The 25295-nt window shown below is 50.6% G+C and overlaps 1 protein-coding gene across 1 annotated transcript in view; it reads right to left on the bottom strand.

Annotated features, from left to right (window-relative positions):
* LOC144251280 (uncharacterized) overlaps nt 1-20405 on the bottom strand; it is a 41953-nt gene extending 21548 nt beyond the window's left edge. Inside the window, exons 1-14 of the mRNA XM_077794322.1 lie at nt 20381-20405; nt 19984-20214; nt 18786-18900; nt 18494-18591; nt 18211-18327; nt 17122-17236; nt 15057-15199; nt 5245-5432; nt 3567-3775; nt 2977-3092; nt 2580-2810; nt 1382-1496; nt 1090-1187; nt 807-923 (exon numbers count right to left, since the gene is read on the bottom strand). Coding sequence (XP_077650448.1) covers nt 807-923; nt 1090-1187; nt 1382-1496; nt 2580-2810; nt 2977-3092; nt 3567-3775; nt 5245-5432; nt 15057-15199; nt 17122-17236; nt 18211-18327; nt 18494-18591; nt 18786-18900; nt 19984-20103 — 1782 coding nt within the window. The 5' untranslated portion in view covers nt 20104-20214; nt 20381-20405. The remainder of the gene's footprint in view (nt 1-806; nt 924-1089; nt 1188-1381; nt 1497-2579; nt 2811-2976; nt 3093-3566; nt 3776-5244; nt 5433-15056; nt 15200-17121; nt 17237-18210; nt 18328-18493; nt 18592-18785; nt 18901-19983; nt 20215-20380) is intronic.
* Nucleotides 20406-25295: the final 4890 nt, after the last annotated feature.

The following is a 25295-nucleotide window of genomic DNA, read 5'->3' as shown; positions in this document are numbered from 1 at the left end:
GGCTACTAGCCCAGTCCTTGTACATAGGACTTCCTGGGCCTGCCATTGCTCTTTGTGGAGCTGCACTCCTCTTGGAGTGAAAGGACCCCACTACCTGCATACAGATGCAATCTCATCCCACAAGTTGGGAGGAATGGGACAATAGCCTCCAAGATCCCAGGTATGCCCGAGGATGCAGGCGGCATTGGGAATGGCCTAGGCACAAAACCTAGAGGCTTTGGTCTGGATTGCCAGGGCCAAAAACAGACCCAGGAACATGACCACACACAGGAGTGCTGAAAGATAGCCACGAGAGCTCCTGGCCTCCAGAGGCTCAGTGCTGGCTGGGATGTAGGAGGGCACCTCATCCGGCAAGGGTGGTCATTGGGTTACCTGGACATTTAGTGTGCTTGCTCCACATCCATATCGACTCTGCAGAGAGACTCTCTCAGCTCCTTGTTCAAGGAACATGGAGAACCTCACACTGCTGTCCTCCTCCATAGACGTCAGCATCCCATACAAGGGAACCTGCAACCTAGTTCCTGTCCTATTCTCATCTGTCACCCATACCTGTCCCTGCCCTTCTGGACTGCATGCTGCCACCTGACACACAGACTCCCTCAGACATGGCAGTGGACAAGCTGCTGCACTCGCTCATCTCAGCTCCAGCCCTTCACACTGACCTCTCCCTTCTTGATTCCCATCTATCCTCCTGATCATCCAGAAGCTCCAAATTCAAGAGGGCATGAGTAGTCCATGGTATTGGACCAGTGTCTGCTCCCCACCCAGGTGTAAGCACCACGGGACACCCCTGCTCCCAGGCTTACCAGAACACTCTTGGCCATCTCTGGACTTTGCGTTTCTAAGTGGACACGAATTAAGCAGGTGTCTCCCACCTGCTTGTGGGAAAGCGGCCTGGAGGACTTGCAGGTTGATTCTGAGAACTGTGGGGGATGGAACATCAGCAAACCCAGAAACAGAAAGCCACCCCAGACTGTCAGTTGGCTCTATGGGCTTCCAGCAAATATGTCCAGGTGCTGAGGCTTCTTATTTCCTCAGGTCGGAGTGGAATGGCAGCACATGCACAGCTTGAATAAGGTAGGTGTTTACCTCCTTTCCCTTGACCTGGGGGCGTTTCCTCAGGATGAAATATTGTATTCCCAGATTCATGGACAGACACACGAGTGAGTGGTCAGAGACCTTGATTTCTGCAGAGCGAAGTGGAGAGAATTGTTAGGTGGCACTCAAGGATTATACCACAAAACACCCACAACCCCTGAGAGTCTCCGCCAGGCCCATCACACTTTGGTATTTTGGGGCCAAGGCCCACTTTCTCTTGGCTGTCAGTTATCCTGAGCCCACTGTGGATCATGTCTCCCCACTGTCTGATTGTCCTACTTACTCTCATCCTCAGACATCATATACAGCAGCTCAAAGTTGTCCACATCCTCATGCTGCAACAAATTTTGGTCCAAGGCCCTGCGGATGAGGCTTGTCACCGTCTCCTGAAAGGTCACCTGGATCAGGGTGGGACAAATGTCATCAGAGAATGGCTTTTAGAAGAGCTACCCAGAAGACTGTGGTCAAACATTCAGGAGAAATCTCAGCTACATATACAAGGGCACAATCTTGTTATCCTGCTACCTGAGTGTGTCCTCCATATACCACCTGGGTTCTTGCAATGTGCTACTAGAACAATCCTGGTACAAATATCTGCCTGTACCTGCCATCTCCCCTCCCCCTGGGGAGCCACATTCCACTCATGTCAAAGGACCAAACTGCCTATGCACAGACACACTCTCATCTCACTGAGATGAGAGCAATGGGCCAGGGATCTGCGCACCAAGTGTGATCTGGGATGCAGGCTGCCTTTGTGGGTGGAAGAGGCAGATGCACTGAAAATTTGGGTCCTGACTGCCACGACACAAAACAGACTCAGATACAAGAGTGTGCACTTGAGTGCTTCATGATAGCTTTGAGAGGCCCTGGCCTCTGGAAGCTCGGTGCGGGTCTGGTTGTAATGATGTACTTGACTCAGCACTGGCAGTCACTGAACATGTCTCCTCTGCAGCTGGACACCTGCAGCGTTAGCGTGTCTACTGCACATCCATAGAAATTCTGCCAAGAACCCCTTTAGCTCCGTATTTACATACATGCAAAGCCTAACATTCCGAAGCTTTGGCATGACCCCCCAGGTGATCCCGACCCCAAATTCCTACACCTAGTCATGCTAAGGAGGTTCTCTTCCCTGCCACCAGGAACACATCCCCTCCTACACATGTGACAAGTCACTGCCACCTCCTCTGCTCCAACTTCACTCATTGAGAATACCAAGTTCTAGGCACTGCAGCCTGCACCCTGGACATATCTCTGCCTTCATCTGTCCACAGCACTTCCGTCTGCACTTCTGGCCTGCAAAACCCACAATACACAGGCCCACTCACCACTGAAGCTGGGCATGCTGATGCTCTCCCTCCTCAGGTCAAGCCCTTAAGACGGACCTCTCTCTTCTTTATTTCCCACCATAGCCCTGGGGTTGGCTGTGTCTCCTGCCTTCCACTGTGTGGACACCCAGGAGGCAGCCCTGCTGTCGGGCTTACCGGGATGCGCTTTGTCTCCCTCAGGCTCTGTCCCTCTAGGAGGACGTGAACAACGCGGCTGTCTTCCACCTGCTCGCTGGAGTGAAGCAGTGAGGAGCTGCTACTGGTGACTTTTCTCATGCAGCACTCATTGCTTTGGGTGGCCTGGGGCAATGATCCTGCAGCCACTGCAGAGCTGCTGCTCACAGCTGCTGGGGTCCTGGATGCCACTGCCACAGAAGGTTCCAAGAACTGTGGGGGATGACAACATCAGCAAAGCCCAGCAACTGCACCCCACCCAGCCTGGCAGTTGGCTCTGTGGGCATTCTACAACATCCATCCAGAACCTGAGGTTCTTGTCCCCTTGGAGGATGTGGAGTGGCACCAGGAGTAAAGACTGAAGAAGGTGGCTGTTTACCTCCTTTGGTTTGACCTTCAACGACTTGCTGGCATCTGTTTCTCGAAGAAGAAAGTCATAATGCACTCCTCCAATCAGGCCGTGATAGACTTTCGCATCAGCAGGGACCCTCAGCTCTGGAAAGGCAGGGGCAGAGGCGTGGTAGGTGACACTCAAGGAATACACTACCCAACATCCCCCACAACTGAGAGCCTCTGCCAGCTCAGGTCTCACACACAGACCTGAGAGCCCCCGAATCCAGCTTCTGTTCCACCAAAGACTCCCCACTGATTAATCCCTGAGGACCCTCTATGCACAGGAGGTCCACTACAGGAACACCTTTCAAGGAAATAGCCCCTTGTACCCCAGTACCTCTTAGTTCACGTTGGACCCATCAAAGAGAAACAGCTAGACTTTGTATCTGGATTGGTCCCCAAAGACTCATGTGTTGAAGGTTTTCTCCCCACTGCAGCAATGATCACAGGTGGGTTTGGGGAAAAGCACTTGATGGTGGGTGCCTCCACCTTGACAGTGGACTCATCTACTCATACAGGGCTACACTAATTGGAGGGGTATGGTTTGGAGGTGTGTTGAGGTACTTAGGTACTCACCCCGGTCCGCCTGGCTCTCAGGCTCTGCCTGGCTTGATCTGCCATCTTCAACCTGGGCCAGCAGGTGGTGTGCTTGGTGCTCCAGGTTAAAGCCACTCAGGAGGAGCCACATGTACGGCAGCAGCTGCTGCAGACTCAGAGAGCCTGGAGGCTGATGGGAAGCCTCGGAGTAGAAGTTCACCCAGGTCCCCAGGAAGGAAGATGAGGCACTGTGGGGAGGCAGGTGTGGAGTCAGCAAAACCCTGGCCTTGCCAGAGCAAACCTCTGACCCTACCCTCCTGAACCGTCCCTGGTTCTGAACACACCAGTCCACCTCAGGCAAGACACAGTGGCTGTACAGGCAGGGTCAGGACAGGTCGCTACAGGCAAAGAACCTTCAACGAAGGAGCGCTAGATCCATGGTTTGACCAGCTCTCCCCTCCTCTGGGCAGGCCTGACACTCTTCTTCCTCTTGGCTACATGCTCTCCAACCTGGAATGCACCTTCTGGGAGTGTCTGTCCTCCTGCCCACTCTTCTCGGGGCTCAAGAGACACCTCCTCCCCTGGCGTGGGCTGCAATGCTACCTCATTCTCTGTGAGCTCTCACTGAGTTCCCCTGAGTAGCGGTGGACCTCTCTTTTCCCATGAGTGCAGACCACATCTCTGTGGCCCTGGGGGAGGACAGGGAGGTGTGGTGTGGGGGGATCCATTATCCCAGGGCCTTCCTCAGAGGACCCTGACTCCACCTACAACTCCCCGCCTTACCCCTCCTACTGTTGAAGCCCCACACCTTACACTGCAGGCAGAAAACTGAATTGGGGAGAGCAGTCTTTCCTCAGCCTTCCCAAGTCAAATCACCTTGCAGGTCCCTATTCTGGAAACAGGAGCCCACCCTCTTGACCCCAAGCCCATTCCATGTTGAAGTTGGTCCAAGGGTCCACCATAGTCACTGAAGAGGACAACGTGCAGTTATGCCTCATGGAGTCAGGGATGCAGTCACATGGAGGATATGTACTCATGGCACCTGCGGTTTAGGCTGACCCCATGAAAAGGGACACAATGGCAATCATTTGCACCCCAATTTTCACTGAATTATGAAACGTGACTGGAAACGTGTCTTCACACAGTGGGTGCTTTCTCCATGTTCACCAGTGAATGAGCCCAAACTGCTGATTCCCACATATCTCTGGGTGTGGGAGCTGCCATGTCCAAAGCCCCTGTCCAGCTATGTCCCAGCTAGGACGCTCTGTCCCACTATGGAAACTAACATGTCTTTATTAACCCAAAAGTGCTTTTCCCAAGGCCCGAGTTTTGAGACGCCTCTGGCACAGATCTACGTTCTTCACAAAGCCAACATCACACCAGAAAGACCACCTGGCCTCACTGAGTCCACCTGGGAATGAGCTCAGTGCACACCATTGAGCTGTGGTGCCCAGTGTGTGGGGACTGCTCCACGGACCTCTGTGGATCAGCTGGAGTCAGGATGGTTTCTCTGCCTGAGAGGGGAAGTTCACTGCCCTTGCAAGGCTGTGGCAGGCACCTCCAGGACTCCTCCCATTCCGGGCTGACATTCCACTATGAGTGTGGTCCTCTATCTCATTAGGTATCACAAACCTTTGGGTCCCTGAGAGGCACATGGCAGCCCCAAGACAGAGGCATGAGGGGGCTACACACTTGGGCTTGGTGGTCTGGTGCTTACCTTGGGAACAAGAGATCCAGCACCTGCTGGGTGGGGATGAAATCCCAGGAGACTAACCCCACGTTGCTGCTGAACTGTAGGTTCCTCCCACAAATGACAGGCAGGAGCTCATTCCTAAGCTGGTCCTGCCTGTAAGGTTCAAGGCTCTGAACCCTGAAGGGCTCCTCCGTGTTCTGATCATTTTCACCCTGGGTTGGGACCAAGAATGGTGGGTTCAAAATGGAAATGGTGACAAACAGAAAAATGACTTGTGCCAATACACTAGAGTCAAAGCACAATGGGACAGTTCCCATCAGTACAAACACACACACACACACACACACACACACACACACACACACACAGAGTCAGAATAGGAGTCCTGGGCCATTCATCAGGGATCAGACTAGAGGGCCTGCTGGGCTCACCTGCCCTGTGCTACTCACTGTTACTCTTGAGCTCCTCTGCGACAATCGCCAGAGGCTCTGGCGTCTAAGATGAAGCCTCACCCAGTGTATCCACAAAAGGGCTAGTTGGCCCCCCTGAGATTCCTGGGAGCCTGAGGCTCGGCATTGTCTGCAACCACAGGAGAACATCCTTCTCCCTCCAGTGGCTCCAACCAAGTGAGCTCGGATGGCTTGGTCAGTGAAGTGGGTGCCTGGATACCAGGGTTCCATGTTCTGTTTGATCCATTGTCAAGGCAATGATGTCATTTCCTGTGCCCATACCTGAGCCTCTTTTCACATAAGACCACTTTCAAAAGCCCTATGGGCTGCTGATTTCTCCTCCATGCCTACCCATCTCAGGTGCGCAGGTGTTCACCAACAACTACCCAAACATCCCCACCAGCATCTGCCCTGCTTGGTGCCACTAGAGTTCCAGCTTGGAGCCTTCAAAAATGCATTCACAACCAGTCCTTCCCTCTCAGCAGCTTTTGGACCCTGGTCCCATCATTGTGCAACTCATGGTGTGCCCAGTCTTTTCTGGAAAGTAGGGTAGCATCTAATCTCTAGGGTTTATTGTGTCTATTGGCCCCTAACACCCTCTATTCTCTCTGAAACCAGAGATGGGACTCACAGGTGGCTAAAGCACAAATGTACAGATGGGACAATCACAAGAAGGGGAGAGACAAAGAATGCACCCTAACTCAATCAGGCCTGTGTCCCACACAGGGACATGGCCAATGTCCGTCCCATCGTGGCTGCAGTTCCCTCTCTACACCATGGCAAGTTGGAGGGGACTGAGATGCAGAGGCTGCTCCCCTCTGCCATACAACTTCCCAAGGCTTCTCCTAAGATTTCAAAAGGGCCAAGTGTGTCTAGTGTTGGGGTCTCACAGAGACTCCGAGGTACCACAGCATCCTGCTGCCCAGAACCGGTTCACCCCTCACCTCAAGGGGGCTCAGCCTCTGGATTCATGGGAATTGAAGTGGGTACAGGTGATGGGATATCACCTCCAAGACTGAGTTATGCCAAGTCCATGACCCCTGTCTGCATCCCTGTCTCCAGCACCACTCCCCCCTCTCTCTTTCCTCCTCAGAGCAAACAAATCCATTTAGCAAGTGTGTCCTGTGATAAAGACATGACGGTCACCCATCCTCTCATTACAAAAACACTGAGGCTCAGCCAACATGGATCCTACCAGGAACACAGGCATAAACTCAGAGTCCGATCCTCCCAGCCGAGCCTCGGTGGAGCCTGGACTCCCAGCCTCCTGAGTCAAGGAAACAGAGGTGCCTAGCCGAGCCACCTTGGATGCAGCCGCACACAAACTGAACTCATCAATGCCCCTTGCTCTCAGTTGTGAGTAAGAGGGGAGGGTGTTTCACAACCCTGGACATCCAGTGCAGTCTCCAGGCTTTGGGGTGTGCCCTGGCCTCTCTCTATCTGCCCAGGCCCTCCAACCCACACTGGCCTCTTACCCAACCTCCTCCTAGGGCCAAACTCAATCCTGCCTCTCAATTTCTGCTGCCTTCCCCAACACACTGCTCCCCAAAATGAGCAGGGCTGGCTCTCGGTTATCATGCTGGTGCCAGCAGCAATGCCACCCCACTGACAGAATTCTGAGTCCCAACCTAGGCACTCCAGCTGTCTTTGCCACACCTGGCCTGTTTGGGCTCTGGCTCTTGCTCTTTTCTTTCATGTGCATGTGTTTTGAGGTTTTGAGTTTCTCCCACTGCAGAACTGCAGCTGTGGCAGGGTAGAGCTCATGAGGGTGACACTCTGAGCCACATCCAATCCCATCAGGACTGTTAACTGGGGTGATGCTGGAACACAGTGATGAGTGAACACATGGGAGGTGGTTGGACCCACCTTGCCTCTGAGTGGTTTCCTTTCAGGACAGGAATGTAGGGATGGGAGCCCCTGGCGCGGGATGCTTTGCACAAGGCGTGACCACGGGCTCTTTCCTGGCAAAAATGGCTCCACTCAGCATGGAGAGCACTGTCATTCCTGGTGGCTAACAACAGCCCTGGACCCCAGAAAGGAACCCACACTCAAGATTAACGTCTGAGTGTGCGTGTCCTTGAGGAAATGAGGTCTCCTGATCCCAGGTGCAAAGGGGTAAGTCCTCTAACTCCAGGGGCCATGAAGGGACATCTGAGTTTCCCTCGTCCTTCTTTCCCTCTCTGAACCCAGGGTGTCCTCACACTAACCACAGTTAGGACCCTGGCCTCATTCCCCAATGAGGATCATTAGGCTCCATAAAGGACAGTCTCTAAGATGCTCAGTGGACCAACACCCTCTGCACAACCCATAACCCTATTCACCCAAGAGGCAAGAGGATTTCTATTCAGGAAAACCAGGAAAGGGAGAGCCTTTCTCAAGGACACAAGGACATTAGTGAGTGAGGGAGTGATTAATGGATGGAGAACTATTTCCAACACCAACTTCCAGGAGCATGTATGGCCCTTTGGAGAATTCTGCAGTGTGTTGGTGATTAAGGAGAACGTGTGAATCCAGGGGTCACTAGGTCCTCTCAGCCATAAGGAGGGAAACTGCCATAAAGGAACTAGGACAAGGGTGCGAGGAATGCTCACTGGGGGGAGATCGGAAGGAAGGAAAGTGTACTCATTAGAAAAGTGTCGCCTGAAAATTCTTAAGCCAGCCAAAAGTCGTGCGAACTTGTGTGGGAAAAGAGTCTTTGCACAGTGATGAAGCTAAGAGCTCACATGATGGAACACAGCATCAACTGGGACCAAATCCAATATCTGATATTCTTGTAGGAAGAGGAGAGTCTGGACCCAGAGACCAGGGAGACTTGGGGATACCAGCTATGTGAGGTTGGAGCCAGGGCGGGATGCCCATATGGGAACCACAGATCGTGGACAGCAATAGGAGAGTGGGCAAGGGCTGGGAGAGTTGGGGGGACAGTCCCCTAGGAACCTGTGAGGTGTTTTGGCAGTGAGACCGCCCAACACCTTGTGTGTTGAGCCCCTGGAGCTTGAGGGAAGGCCCTTCCTCTGTTGTTGGCCACCCAGTTGACAGAGTTTGGTTGTAGCAGGCCTAGGACCCAGCCGAAGGTCTGAGCATGTTGGCCATGCAGGGTGGATCTGGACCGCAGACACACTCTGATGACTGTAGGGTTTCAGCCATGCATCAACACAAGCACCAAGTCAGGCCAGGTGGGGAAAGGGCTAGGAACACACTCTGGGGGCTGGTGCCTATATTACTGGGAGCACTTCTGACCCCAATTCCCTGATCTGCTGCCAACACAAGCTACAGAGGAGGGTGGAGGGACACAGAGCATGGATCTTCCCCACTCAGTGGGCCCAGGCATGTACCATGGCCAGCAGCCTCGTGCCTTGCCCGGTGAGTCCTGAAGCGGCCCCCTCTTCCCATCCTGAGAGCTCTTCCCTTCCTCATGTGCTACTACCTTCCCACTGTCTCTGGAAATATCTACTTGCTGTGGTCCTCAGGCAGTTTATGATTTAAGTTAAAAAAAAAAAAAAAAAACAGGTCTTGGTGCTCAAAAATATTTGATTTGCCCATCCTCATCCCCCAACCCCAATATTTTCATTATTTCCTCAACATATGAAATTTTACTAGCAAAAAGTTAATTTTGAATTATACAAAGTTGATTCAAATAACATTGGTATACATAATCAATCACTGTACTTTCAATGTTTGTTCTCCTTTCCTGTTAGAAACTGCTCGGAAAAAAGAGAACAGAGGGGGCTGGGGATGTGGCTCAAGTGGTAACGTGTTCGACTGGCATGCGCGAGTCAGTGGGTTCGATCCTCAGCACCATATAAAATAAAATAAAATAAAGATATGTCCACTGAAAACTGAAAAAAAAAAAAAAAAAGAGAACAGAGGACAGACTCATGGAAGTACTTGAACTGATAAGAAGCTCCCACTCAAGCTCAGCATTCAGTCCTGGACAGGGTAAGACCAGGCCACTTTGACATATGTTCCAAAGAGTCTACCAGACAGAATCCTCTGACTGATCCCTGACTGAGCCATAGGAACTGGCTAGAAAAGCCTTCACATCCTCAATACATTCTTCACTTCAGAATACTGGACAAGCATTGATATCCATCTCTCGTTACCTTGCTCCCCAGCCAACCATTCTTCAACAAATTCAAAGGAGCAACTCATGCAAGCACACAGAAAGGGATGTTCACTACACACATCCATGTGCGAAAAAGACAACTGGTATTTCTTGTTTGGGCTATTTCAAATGAAATCACTTCTGCATGACCTCCACAAACCAAAGGAAAATATTTTTGAAATTCCCACGTAGAAGACAAGATACACTTGCCAAGGAGGCAGTGCCAAGAATTTTGACACTCCAAATGTAGAGTGTGTGTTTAGGAGGCAGTCACAGTTTCCATGAGAGAGTCCCATGAAATCAATTAGGAAGATCCATGCTCTAGCCCTACCATGCAAGTGATGTGACTTGAAAGAGTCACTTAGTCTTAGTAACCATCATCACTAACAACTAAGTCAATGAATAAAGGTCCTCAGGTGTCAAGCTACAAAATGTGGGATGAGCATGGATGAGGATGGGTGGGAGAAGTCTCCAACTCTAACACAATTAGGGAAGGCTGTGCCTGTCCTCAAGTGGCTGGGGGGGGCTTGGGATCCTGCCACAGAGGGGGATTCCAAACCTTACATCCCCTGACCCAGGCCAGAAGACCAGGTAGAGTCCAAGAATCCTGGGGTGGCCCAATGGCAATAAAGGTCAAAAGGAACTAGGGATCTGCCTGGTCCCTCAATCCCCTACTCTGAGCAGGGCTGCATGACGAGGCCAGAGGCCATCCACAGCAATCTGCCTTTACAGGAAAACAGGGACTGCAGGCTGCCTCTGGCTCACTGAATCAGGGTGGTGTTTTCATAAAGCAAGACCACTTCCTCACATTTGACCAGCAGCTCATGTGTTGACAGCACAATGACTGACTTGACTCAGGCCCTGATGAATGAAATAGAAAATTCATAGCAAACCCATCTTTAGCTCTTCCACATCATCAGGGGCTCGGATTCAATTCCGTCCAGAAAGGTGTCTGAAATGATTTCTAAACATGCTGGGGACTCACCTCTGTGTGGAACTTTTCAGGAAAAAGGGGATCAAATCTCATGAAGCAACTCTTCTCTCTTCTAGCCCATGGGCAATGCAAGGAACCTGCATGATACCAGAGGCTCACTTCTCTCTTCTCATGTCTTCTGGAAAGGATTCATTAATGCTTCCTGCAAGGTGAAGCAGAAGCATGCATTCCCAGCTGCACAGAAGTGTTTGAGGGCAGTGTCTCCCTTAAAACCCAAAAATAAAAAAAACAGGTCATTCAACAGGCACATGGATTAGAGTACATGTTCAATGATCCCTCCTCCCTGGAGCCTTCCACATGCCCATCTTCCACATTCACAGAGCAATGCTTGGCCATTCTCAAGACCAGGAGACCATGATGCTCATCACCAGGAAGTCAATAAGGAACATGAAGAGAGCAGCATGGATTGCAGAAGGTGGCACATCAAGGATCTTCAGCTCTGCTGCTAGAACACAAGAGCTTAACTTCAGTATTGACTTTTTGCCAACTACCAAGTACGATAGCAGTGTCAAGCCCAATATGCAGATATGCAAGTAGTAGGTGACACCCCGCATCCATTCACAAAAGTGGGCAACATCTGCATCAGAACAAGGAAGTATCTTACCCTTACTCATAAAAATCATCAGAAACAAAATAAAATGGATGCAAGACTTCTCATTTCACTATTAGGTAGCTGTTGGAATTCCCTATTAAATAATACCTCCTCCAAAATAAAAAGTATATCTCAGACATGTGTCAACTATTCAATGGATGACATTTTAAAAACTATGGACTTTACTTAATATTTATGTATGCTATATCCCTGCCTAAGGCTCTATGAGAAAGGAGCACATAGAATTGGATCTTTGAAAATCTCACATTTGCTGATAAATATTACTGCTGATCTCAGGCATGGCGAAGTGAAAAGTGGGACTTTGGATATTCAAAGAATGCTATGTTGTGGGATTGGTGTCCCTGATTCATACATAGCATATGGTTTCTATGAAATCCAGTGAGGGAGCAGGAGTAACGAAGCTGATTGCACAGATGACCTCAGGGAATACTGACAGATAGGCCAAATGAAAAATATGTTCCAGCTAACCATTGGTATTTGGGCTTCTGATCCCAGTCCTGTTTTTAAAAAAGGTGCAGACAGGCAGTGTTCATTAAAAACTGTCTACCATGTAAAAGTGGGTAATTTAAATGGCATCTAGTTACACATCTGATAGAATGGTCTGGCAACATATGAATTTCATTCTAACAACAACAACAACAACAACAAAACATAGAAAATGAGACATAAAGATAAAACCTTGTCTTCACCAGGATGCCTAAAAATAGGTTTTATTTGGCTCATGCAAATAAATATCTTTCAATAGAATTTCTGATTTCTGAATGAATCCATTCAACTTCATACTGCACAGATCACAAGGTTTTCTTCACAGAATATTCTCTTCTTCTTCTTAAAGCCTCACATAGAAAATGTCTCACAGGACATAGGAGGGGAATGACCCAAAGGATGAGAGAATGGCTGGAACCGTTCTCAAATGTGCCCATGTAGCCTAAAGTTTGAAGGCATCTAATTGTACTCTAAAACAATTATGAACCTATTTGATCCATTATTAAGAAATATCACCACTTTACCACTTGAACCAAATCACAGAAAATTGGAAACAGATGATCATTTGCTTTGATACCTTTACTTCTGTTTCATTACTCAGAGTCGATCAACTCTATACTTCAAGTGACACAGATTTATTACAGAATGCCTAAGATCCTAAGGATCTATTTTAGCTCAGCCCATGGTATTGCTTCATTATTTTATTATTTTGTAAGTAATAAAATATAACTTCATGTTGGATGATCTATTCAAGCCATGAATATATCATCCAACATTGTTCTTCCCAAAATATTAGCCCAATTTCTGCGCGTGCTCACTTACTGTTTAGGAATTTTACTAATTGTTTGAAGGTTCTAGAGGACCTGTTAGACTCCTAATGGACAAACCATACAACATACTCCAGAGAACGGACGAGTGCCATAAGAAGAAAATAAGGTCAGCCTACAGCAATGGGCAGCTGCCTGCCCTCGGCTGGGAGGAGCCCTGGCCATGGCACCAGGGCTGCTGGGCAGCAGAAGCCTCCACAGCCCTGCAGGGAGCCTGGAGCACAGCTCTGCCTAACCATGCTCAGCCCTGGACAGATGCACATGAGTTCCCATCACAGGCTCGAGTGTGACAGTCCCAGGTGCATGCCTGTCATGCCAGCCACCAGGGAGGCTGAGGCAAGAGGAACGTTTGAGGTCAGCCTTGGCAACTTAGACCCCGAGGCAAAGGGGAAATACTTTTACAGGGGTCTCTGAGGGTGTAGCTCAGGTAGGTCACTTGCCTCACAGGCTCAAGGCCCTGGGTTCAATCCCCAGAACCCACGTACACACAAAAAGTGAACTTGGAATATTGTTTAAAATGATGGATCAGGTACACACAAGGACTTCAATATGACCTCTCAGAGGAGCTCAATTTGAGATCAGACTGAACAAAAGACCACCTGGACCATTGACTCAGTGTCTGAAACCCTCTGTGAGCATGGGAAGCACTGCTGGCAAGACACCAGAGGGCCAAAGCACTTGTGCCCCCTGCAGGGGTGTCTCTTGTCTACCGCCAAAGACTGTTCCCCTCCTGGGGCAGCTGAGAGCAAGCTGGGCCTTGGAGCAAGGACTAGTGCTTTAGATATAGACTATGCAAGCAAGGGGCAATGTCTTTAATAAAACTAAAATTAAAAAGTCACATTGAAAAAATTTTAAAAAGAAGAAAATAAGGTCAAGTAGAGGAAGCCCATTTTCACAGGAAAAAATCCCCCAGTGAAAAGCATCAGAATAGATACCAAGAAAAATACCAACAAAAACAGTGTGCTCCCACTATGTATCTACTCAACATGCAAAAGTTAGAAAGCTAGATAATACAATCCTGGCCACAGGTAGAGCTATGCAGAAGAGCCACCTGGCAGTGCTTAGTCAAAGAAGTAAACATGCACACTTTGACCTAGAAATTCCACCTGTGTGTAAACCAGGCGGTGCTTAAGCAGTTTCACAAGGGGACATGCACAGGGAAATTTATCCTCAGGTTCTTATAGAGTTGTCTGTGCTTACAGGGAGTTGATGGTTGTCAAGATGCCCACAGCTGCGAAAGTCAAAAGCTAAAAAAATAATAGATGCCAACCTGGATATATTAATAATCCCGTATCTATGATCACCTTCATAAGGTAGCTTCCCAACTTCTGTGTGGAAGTGTGTTTCTCCTTGGCCCTTACACTGTTGTGGAGACCACTAGGAGTTCAGCTTTGTGCAGGATCATCTGACCTGGACTTTTTGCAAGACCTGTACAGCCCTCACACATGCTCAGATGCTACAGGACTTTTCAGACCAGTCCAGACAACAGTAGGCATCCATTCATTGTCTGCACTCTACAGATTCCTAGATGCACGACATTCATTACCATCAAATGCAGAATTTTCATCAAAAACTAATATATATATCATTCCAATCTGAATCAAGAAAATCGGAAATATCCCCAAATCCAAAGAGTGGATCCCCATTGTGATGCTACAAGTTGAAAATTCCACAGCTGACCTCATGGGATGGTTCACAGTCAAAAGACAGCTGCATGAAAAATATTACATGACCTTCCTGCTATGTGAAAAGTGGCATGTGAAGTACACATGCATGTCTTCCTCAGACATGGGTTCATTTGCAAGACACCTTGTGCAATTGAAAATACTCCAAAAGGGGAGAAATCAGAACCATGTCTCCAAAGTATTTCAGCAGAGACCAACTCCATCTGCCTATCTATCTCTCAGTGAGTGTGTGTGCTCTTGTGTGTGTTTGTGTGTCTTTGTTTGTGTTTGTACCATCATAGCTGATACTTCATTGCCCCCATTGGAAAACTGACTCAGATAATGCCATCTGCCAAACTCCTAAAAACCAAAGTTCTTGCTGATAGAATGAAACATTCCTTCCTGTTGGTTTGGATGTGTCCTTTAGGAATCACTGCTACATTTAGTATACTCAAATCATCACAGTAGATCAGGTAACAAAAACATATATATTTTAAAATAATAATATATTAATGGAAACAACAAATACAGGATAGAGTAACAACTGTGTTACTAAACAAGGTCAAGGACAATGGCAAACTATAGATTCAAACTTTGAAGAAAATAGTAATCAATGTAAATATTCCTGGGCTGCCTCAGCCCCGCCCAGGCACACAGCAGCAGAATGGTTTTGCAAGCATCCTCAGGAGGGCTGGAGCCTTCTTTCCAGGACGAGAGGGAGGTTGAGGCTGGATCCACCCATCATTCTTTTGGGAGAGGCTCCTTTTCCTCAGCACAAAGTTGGATTTTTTGTGAGGATTCTTGGCATAAAATACGTTGGCCTCTGCTGGAATCCTCAGCTCTGGGGAGAGAGGGGTGTACAAAAAGAAGGTGGCACTCAGGAGGTGCTCCCTAGGACACGCCAACATCTGAGAGCCTGTGCCAGAAAAGGCCAGAGCCACACACCTGAGAGCTCTCCAATTCAGCACCAATACCAACAAAGACAGCCTCCACAGTCCTCCCTGAGGAAGAACTAGGCAGAGCACTTCAACAGACCTAATGTCTGTTCCTACCAAAGGCTTTGGACTCCAGAATATCTCAGGTCCTCTTGCATCTGCCAAAGCACACCACTAGGGTTTGCATCTGAAATCTCCCACAAAAGGCTCCTGTGCCGAAGATTCAGTCCCCACATGAGCCATCTTCATAGGTGGGTTTGGAGGGAAGCATTGGATGGTGAGTGCTCTGATGTCAACATGAAATTCTCATTCAAGATGAATACACTACTGGGGGGTGGGAGGGACTGGAAGAAAGGTTGAGCATGGTTGGAGGAAGACCTAAACAGGGTTGTGCCCTGGGCAACAGTACCTTGTTCCTGTTGGCTCCACTGAATCCTCATTCTCCAAGTAGAGGTCCTCCCTCTCCATCTTTCTCTCTCTCCCTCTCTGCCAGCCTCGTTCTCTCTCTCCCAGTCTATGCCTTTGTGGCAAGGGCTGAGGAGCTCTCCACTGCCACACACTAGAGCTTTATGGACAGCCTCAGTGCACAACCAAAGAGAAAGCTATGAAACCCAGAGAAAAGGCCTAGGATTCCTCCTCTGAGTTATTTTCCTCAAGTATGGCCACAGTGAGGACAGGCTGACCAGCACGGATACCACGTTAGAGCCATGCTTCTGCGTTGGTGGAGCCCGCCTCCATGTGAACCAGGCTTCTGAGAATGGAGGCCACATTCCAAATACTGCCCTACTGAGAACAATGGTTCCAAAGACCAGCAAAGGGACTGCTTCCCTCCAACATGGTGTATGGCCCAGTGGTGCCATGACCCCGAGTGGGGGAATACAACAGCCGCTTCTCCTTCCTCTGAACATGTGTTTCCTGTCGCCCTCCTCTAACCTAGAGCCTGTTCTCCATCCCTTCTGGGTTGGATGTGGAGATCTCTGCTATGAATTTCTTAGGCTACCAAGGCCCCAGACAGACTTCCTCTTCCATAGACTCTACTAACCTAACAGTAGGTTAAGATAGGAGACAAGTGATCCTAGAACTCATAGGGATGGTGGTCTTCAGGGTACATAGGCTGGGATAATGGCTGCTGTGGTGTTTGGCTCACAAAAACCAACCAACCAACCAACCAACAAAAAAAGCGCTGGCATTATTATCAGATGAGCTCTGTGGCTAAGTGCTCAGGAAGCCCTCATCTGACTTTAGTTAGGGATCACAACCTGGCTATTGTGATCACTCCTTGCCTAGTGGACTCAGGTGCGTAAGACCATGGAATTTATGCAAAAACAGATGATTCAGGCTGTCTCCCAGGCTGTGTTTTCTTCCCAATTTCATCCTGTTACTGCTTGCTAGAATCCTGGCAATGCTCTGCCCAGGCAGTGGTTTTTTGGTCACACAGAAGGCTTTCAATAGTACTGCTTCAGTCCACAAAATGCCAGTTCCCTCTTTAGCCCATGCATTCCCATGTTCCTTTGAAACCACTCCTATCCCAGACCATGAAAACATACTGCTCCTGGAGAGAGGCTTTCCTCCTCACTCCTCAAAGATGTCAGCTTTGGATGCCTGTTCACGTCCAGGGGAGGGCACCTGGTGGGGAGCCGCAATATCCACTGGGGTATACTATTGGACCTCAAGACCTTCCACCAGCAGAAGTGCAGTTGGCTTTGTGCACGAACCCAACACACCTGTTGGAGTGTTCTTGGGGGTCAGAGACTACTCTTTGTTGCTAAGAGTTGACCTGAGTCCACATCCTGACCCTTGCTCTCTGCTATCTGATTGTCTCACTTACTCTGACGGCGAGAGATGATTTGGCCCAGCTCATAATCCTCTGGATTCTCCTCAGTAAGGAAGTGTAGGTCGAGGGCGCTGCGGATGACAACAGGAGCCCTATCCTGGCAGGTCACCTGGAGCAGCATGGGAGACAGGCCTTCAGGAAATGGGCCTTGAAGTGACTACTCAAGGACAGTGGGCAGGGGCATTCTGGAGGCACCTCCACTCTAAATACAAGTGCAACATCCATGACCCTACTACCTGAGGCTGACCTCCTGCTCATCGTGTGGGCTCTTCCCACAGGCTACTAGCCCAGTCCTTGTACATAGGACTTCCTGGGCCTGCCATTGCTCTTTGTGGAGCTGCACTCCTCTCGGAGTGAAAGGACCCCACTACCTGCATACAGATGCAATCTCATCCCACAAGTTGGGAGGAATGGGACAATAGCCTCCAAGATCCCAGGTATGCCCGAGGATGCAGGCGGCATTGGGAATGGCCTAGGCACAAAACCTAGAGGCTTTGGTCTGGATTGCCAGGGCCAAAAACAGACCCAGGAACATGACCACACACAGGAGTGCTGAAAGATAGCCACGAGAGCTCCTGGCCTCCAGAGGCTCAGTGCTGGCTGGGATGTAGGAGGGCACCTCATCCGGCAAGGGTGGTCATTGGGTTACCTGGACATTTAGTGTGCTTGCTCCACATCCATATCGACTCTGCAGAGAGACTCTCTCAGCTCCTTGTTCAAGGAACATGGAGAACCTCACACTGCTGTCCTCCTCCATAGACGTCAGCATCCCATACAAGGGAACCTGCAACCTAGTTCCTGTCCTATTCTCATCTGTCACCCATACCTGTCCCTGCCCTTCTGGACTGCATGCTGCCACCTGACACACAGACTCCCTCAGACATGGCAGTGGACAAGCTGCTGCACTCGCTCATCTCAGCTCCAGCCCTTCACACTGACCTCTCCCTTCTTGATTCCCATCTATCCTCCTGATCATCCAGAAGCTCCAAATTCAAGAGGGCATGAGTAGTCCATGGTATTGGACCAGTGTCTGCTCCCCACCCAGGTGTAAGCACCACGGGACACCCCTGCTCCCAGGCTTACCAGAACACTCTTGGCCATCTCTGGACTTTGCGTTTCTAAGTGGACACGAATTAAGCAGGTGTCTCCCACCTGCTTGTGGGAAAGCGGCCTGGAGGACTTGCAGGTTGATTCTGAGAACTGTGGGGGATGGAACATCAGCAAACCCAGAAACAGAAAGCCACCCCAGACTGTCAGTTGGCTCTATGGGCTTCCAGCAAATATGTCCAGGTGCTGAGGCTTCTTATTTCCTCAGGTCGGAGTGGAATGGCAGCACATGCACAGCTTGAATAAGGTAGGTGTTTACCTCCTTTCCCTTGACCTGGGGGCGTTTCCTCAGGATGAAATATTGTATTCCCAGATTCATGGACAGACACACGAGTGAGTGGTCAGAGACCTTGATTTCTGCAGAGCGAAGTGGAGAGAATTGTTAGGTGGCACTCAAGGATTATACCACAAAACACCCACAACCCCTGAGAGTCTCCGCCAGGCCCATCACACTTTGGTATTTTGGGGCCAAGGCCCACTTTCTCTTGGCTGTCAGTTATCCTGAGCCCACTGTGGATCATGTCTCCCCACTGTCTGATTGTCCTACTTACTCTCATCCTCAGACATCATATACAGCAGCTCAAAGTTGTCCACATCCTCATGCTGCAACAAATTTTGGTCCAAGGCCCTGCGGATGAGGCTTGTCACCGTCTCCTGAAAGGTCACCTGGATCAGGGTGGGACAAATGTCATCAGAGAATGGCTTTTAGAAGAGCTACCCAGAAGACTGTGGTCAAACATTCAGGAGAAATCTCAGCTACATATACAAGGGCACAATCTTGTTATCCTGCTACCTGAGTGTGTCCTCCATATACCACCTGGGTTCTTGCAATGTGCTACTAGAACAATCCTGGTACAAATATCTGCCTGTACCTGCCATCTCCCCTCCCCCTGGGGAGCCACATTCCACTCATGTCAAAGGACCAAACTGCCTATGCACAGACACACTCTCATCTCACTGAGATGAGAGCAATGGGCCAGGGATCTGCGCACCAAGTGTGATCTGGGATGCAGGCTGCCTTTGTGGGTGGAAGAGGCAGATGCACTGAAAATTTGGGTCCTGACTGCCACGACACAAAACAGACTCAGATACAAGAGTGTGCACTTGAGTGCTTCATGATAGCTTTGAGAGGCCCTGGCCTCTGGAAGCTCGGTGCGGGTCTGGTTGTAATGATGTACTTGACTCAGCACTGGCAGTCACTGAACATGTCTCCTCTGCAGCTGGACACCTGCAGCGTTAGCGTGTCTACTGCACATCCATAGAAATTCTGCCAAGAACCCCTTTAGCTCCGTATTTACATACATGCAAAGCCTAACATTCCGAAGCTTTGGCATGACCCCCCAGGTGATCCCGACCCCAAATTCCTACACCTAGTCATGCTAAGGAGGTTCTCTTCCCTGCCACCAGGAACACATCCCCTCCTACACATGTGACAAGTCACTGCCACCTCCTCTGCTCCAACTTCACTCATTGAGAATACCAAGTTCTAGGCACTGCAGCCTGCACCCTGGACATATCTCTGCCTTCATCTGTCCACAGCACTTCCGTCTGCACTTCTGGCCTGCAAAACCCACAATACACAGGCCCACTCACCACTGAAGCTGGGCATGCTGATGCTCTCCCTCCTCAGGTCAAGCCCTTAAGACGGACCTCTCTCTTCTTTATTTCCCACCATAGCCCTGGGGTTGGCTGTGTCTCCTGCCTTCCACTGTGTGGACACCCAGGAGGCAGCCCTGCTGTCGGGCTTACCGGGATGCGCTTTGTCTCCCTCAGGCTCTGTCCCTCTAGGAGGACGTGAACAACGCGGCTGTCTTCCACCTGCTCGCTGGAGTGAAGCAGTGAGGAGCTGCTACTGGTGACTTTTCTCATGCAGCACTCATTGCTTTGGGTGGCCTGGGGCAATGATCCTGCAGCCACTGCAGAGCTGCTGCTCACAGCTGCTGGGGTCCTGGATGCCACTGCCACAGAAGGTTCCAAGAACTGTGGGGGATGACAACATCAGCAAAGCCCAGCAACTGCACCCCACCCAGCCTGGCAGTTGGCTCTGTGGGCATTCTACAACATCCATCCAGAACCTGAGGTTCTTGTCCCCTTGGAGGATGTGGAGTGGCACCAGGAGTAAAGACTGAAGAAGGTGGCTGTTTACCTCCTTTGGTTTGACCTTCAACGACTTGCTGGCATCTGTTTCTCGAAGAAGAAAGTCATAATGCACTCCTCCAATCAGGCCGTGATAGACTTTCGCATCAGCAGGGACCCTCAGCTCTGGAAAGGCAGGGGCAGAGGCGTGGTAGGTGACACTCAAGGAATACACTACCCAACATCCCCCACAACTGAGAGCCTCTGCCAGCTCAGGTCTCACACACAGACCTGAGAGCCCCCGAATCCAGCTTCTGTTCCACCAAAGACTCCCCACTGATTAATCCCTGAGGACCCTCTATGCACAGGAGGTCCACTACAGGAACACCTTTCAAGGAAATAGCCCCTTGTACCCCAGTACCTCTTAGTTCACGTTGGACCCATCAAAGAGAAACAGCTAGACTTTGTATCTGGATTGGTCCCCAAAGACTCATGTGTTGAAGGTTTTCTCCCCACTGCAGCAATGATCACAGGTGGGTTTGGGGAAAAGCACTTGATGGTGGGTGCCTCCACCTTGACAGTGGACTCATCTACTCATACAGGGCTACACTAATTGGAGGGGTATGGTTTGGAGGTGTGTTGAGGTACTTAGGTACTCACCCCGGTCCGCCTGGCTCTCAGGCTCTGCCTGGCTTGATCTGCCATCTTCAACCTGGGCCAGCAGGTGGTGTGCTTGGTGCTCCAGGTTAAAGCCACTCAGGAGGAGCCACATGTACGGCAGCAGCTGCTGCAGACTCAGAGAGCCTGGAGGCTGATGGGAAGCCTCGGAGTAGAAGTTCACCCAGGTCCCCAGGAAGGAAGATGAGGCACTGTGGGGAGGCAGGTGTGGAGTCAGCAAAACCCTGGCCTTGCCTTCGCCACGGCCTCCAGAGCAAACCTCTGACCCTACCCTCCTGAACCGTCCCTGGTTCTGAACACACCAGTCCACCTCAGGCAAGACACAGTGGCTGTACAGGCAGGGTCAGGACAGGTCGCTACAGGCAAAGAACCTTCAACGAAGGAGCGCTAGATCCATGGTTTGACCAGCTCTCCCCTCCTCTGGGCAGGCCTGACACTCTTCTTCCTCTTGGCTACATGCTCTCCAACCTGGAATGCACCTTCTGGGAGTGTCTGTCCTCCTGCCCACTCTTCTCGGGGCTCAAGAGACACCTCCTCCCCTGGCGTGGGCTGCAATGCTACCTCATTCTCTGTGAGCTCTCACTGAGTTCCCCTGAGTAGCGGTGGACCTCTCTTTTCCCATGAGTGCAGACCACATCTCTGTGGCCCTGGGGGAGGACAGGGAGGTGTGGTGTGGGGGGATCCATTATCCCAGGGCCTTCCCCAGAGGACCCTGACTCCACCTACAACTCCCCGCCTTACCCCTCCTACTGTTGAAGCCCCACACCTTACACTGCAGGCAGAAAACTGAATTGGGGAGAGCAGTCTTTCCTCAGCCTTCCCAAGTCAAATCACCTTGCAGGTCCCTATTCTGGAAACAGGAGCCCACCCTCTTGACCCCAAGCCCATTCCATGTTGAAGTTGGTCCAAGGGTCCACCATAGTCACTGAAGAGGACAACGTGCAGTTATGCCTCATGGAGTCAGGGATGCAGTCACATGGAGGATATGTACTCATGGCACCTGCGGTTTAGGCTGACCCCATGAAAAGGGACACAATGGCAATCATTTGCACCCCAATTTTCACTGAATTATGAAACGTGACTGGAAACGTGTCTTCACACAGTGGGTGCTTTCTCCATGTTCACCAGTGAATGAGCCCAAACTGCTGATTCCCACATATCTCTGGGTGTGGGAGCTGCCATGTCCAAAGCCCCTGTCCAGCTATGTCCCAGCTAGGACGCTCTGTCCCACTATGGAAACTAACATGTCTTTATTAACCCAAAAGTGCTTTTCCCAAGGCCCGAGTTTTGAGACGCCTCTGGCACAGATCTACGTTCTTCACAAAGCCAACATCACACCAGAAAGACCACCTGGCCTCACTGAGTCCACCTGGGAATGAGCTCAGTGCACACCATTGAGCTGTGGTGCCCAGTGTGTGGGGACTGCTCCACGGACCTCTGTGGATCAGCTGGAGTCAGGATGGTTTCTCTGCCTGAGAGGGGAAGTTCACTGCCCTTGCAAGGCTGTGGCAGGCACCTCCAGGACTCCTCCCATTCGGGGCTGACATTCCACTATGAGTGTGGTCCTCTATCTCATTAGGTATCACAAACCTTTGGGTCCCTGAGAGGCACATGGCAGCCCCAAGACAGAGGCATGAGGGGGCTACACACTTGGGCTTGGTGGTCTGGTGCTTACCTTGGGAACAAGAGATCCAGCACCTGCTGGGTGGGGATGAAATCCCAGGAGACTAACCCCACGTGGCTGCTGAACTGTAGGTTCCTCCCACAAATGACAGGCAGGAGCTCATTCCTAAGCTGGTCCTGCCTGTAAGGTTCAAGGCTCTGAACCCTGAAGGGCTCCTCCGTGTTCTGATCATTTTCACCCTGGGTTGGGACCAAGAATGGTGGGTTCAAAATGGAAATGGTGACAAACAGAAAAATGACTTGTGCCAATACACTAGAGTCAAAGCACAATGGGACAGTTCCCATCAGTACAAACACACACACACACACACACACACACACACACACACACACACACAGAGTCAGAATAGGAGTCCTGGGCCATTCATCAGGGATCAGACTAGAGGGCCTGCTGGGCTCACCTGCCCTGTGCTACTCACTGTTACTCTTGAGCTCCTCTGCGACAATCGCCAGAGGCTCTGGCGTCTAAGATGAAGCCTCACCCAGTGTATCCACAAAAGGGCTAGTTGGCCCCCCTGAGATTCCTGGGAGCCTGAGGCTCGGCATTGTCTGCAACCACAGGAGAACATCCTTCTCCCTCCAGTGGCTCCAACCAAGTGAGCTCGGATGGCTTGGTCAGTGAAGTGGGTGCCTGGATACCAGGGTTCCATGTTCTGTTGGATCCATTGTCAAGGCAATGATGTCATTTCCTGTGCCCATACCTGAGCCTCTTTTCACATAAGACCACTTTCAAAAGCCCTATGGGCTGCTGATTTCTCCTCCATGCCTACCCATCTCAGGTGCGCAGGTGTTCACCAACAACTACCCAAACATCCCCACCAGCATCTGCCCTGCTTGGTGCCACTAGAGTTCCAGCTTGGAGCCTTCAAAAATGCATTCACAACCAGTCCTTCCCTCTCAGCAGCTTTTGGACCCTGGTCCCATCATTGTGCAACTCATGGTGTGCCCAGTCTTTTCTGGAAAGTAGGGTAGCATCTAATCTCTAGGGTTTATTGTGTCTATTGGCCCCTAACACCCTCTATTCTCTCTGAAACCAGAGATGGGACTCACAGGTGGCTAAAGCACAAATGTACAGATGGGACAATCACAAGAAGGGGAGAGACAAAGAATGCACCCTAACTCAATCAGGCCTGTGTCCCACACAGGGACATGGCCAATGTCCGTCCCATCGTGGCTGCAGTTCCCTCTCTACACCATGGCAAGTTGGAGGGGACTGAGATGCAGAGGCTGCTCCCCTCTGCCATACAACTTCCCAAGGCTTCTCCTAAGATTTCAAAAGGGCCAAGTGTGTCTAGTGTTGGGGTCTCACAGAGACTCCGAGGTACCACAGCATCCTGCTGCCCAGAACCGGTTCACCCCTCACCTCAAGGGGGCTCAGCCTCTGGATTCATGGGAATTGAAGTGGGTACAGGTGATGGGATATCACCTCCAAGACTGAGTTATGCCAAGTCCATGACCCCTGTCTGCATCCCTGTCTCCAGCACCACTCCCCCCTCTCTCTTTCCTCCTCAGAGCAAACAAATCCATTTAGCAAGTGTGTCCTGTGATAAAGACATGACGGTCACCCATCCTCTCATTACAAAAACACTGAGGCTCAGCCAACATGGATCCTACCAGGAACACAGGCATAAACTCAGAGTCCGATCCTCCCAGCCGAGCCTCGGTGGAGCCTGGACTCCCAGCCTCCTGAGTCAAGGAAACAGAGGTGCCTAGCCGAGCCACCTTGGATGCAGCCGCACACAAACTGAACTCATCAATGCCCCTTGCTCTCAGTTGTGAGTAAGAGGGGAGGGTGTTTCACAACCCTGGACATCCAGTGCAGTCTCCAGGCTTTGGGGTGTGCCCTGGCCTCTCTCTATCTGCCCAGGCCCTCCAACCCACACTGGCCTCTTACCCAACCTCCTCCTAGGGCCAAACTCAATCCTGCCTCTCAATTTCTGCTGCCTTCCCCAACACACTGCTCCCCAAAATGAGCAGGGCTGGCTCTCGGTTATCATGCTGGTGCCAGCAGCAATGCCACCCCACTGACAGAATTCTGAGTCCCAACCTAGGCACTCCAGCTGTCTTTGCCACACCTGGCCTGTTTGGGCTCTGGCTCTTGCTCTTTTCTTTCATGTGCATGTGTTTTGAGGTTTTGAGTTTCTCCCACTGCAGAACTGCAGCTGTGGCAGGGTAGAGCTCATGAGGGTGACACTCTGAGCCACATCCAATCCCATCAGGACTGTTAACTGGGGTGATGCTGGAACACAGTGATGAGTGAACACATGGGAGGTGGTTGGACCCACCTTGCCTCTGAGTGGTTTCCTTTCAGGACAGGAATGTAGGGATGGGAGCCCCTGGCGCGGGATGCTTTGCACAAGGCGTGACCACGGGCTCTTTCCTGGCAAAAATGGCTCCACTCAGCATGGAGAGCACTGTCATTCCTGGTGGCTAACAACAGCCCTGGACCCCAGAAAGGAACCCACACTCAAGATTAACGTCTGAGTGTGCGTGTCCTTGAGGAAATGAGGTCTCCTGATCCCAGGTGCAAAGGGGTAAGTCCTCTAACTCCAGGGGCCATGAAGGGACATCTGAGTTTCCCTCGTCCTTCTTTCCCTCTCTGAACCCAGGGTGTCCTCACACTA

This window comes from Urocitellus parryii (assembly GCF_045843805.1).
Source record: "Urocitellus parryii isolate mUroPar1 chromosome 12 unlocalized genomic scaffold, mUroPar1.hap1 SUPER_12_unloc_3, whole genome shotgun sequence".
Lineage (NCBI taxonomy): Eukaryota > Metazoa > Chordata > Mammalia > Rodentia > Sciuridae > Urocitellus > Urocitellus parryii.
This window is presented reverse-complemented; position numbering and strand designations above follow the sequence as displayed.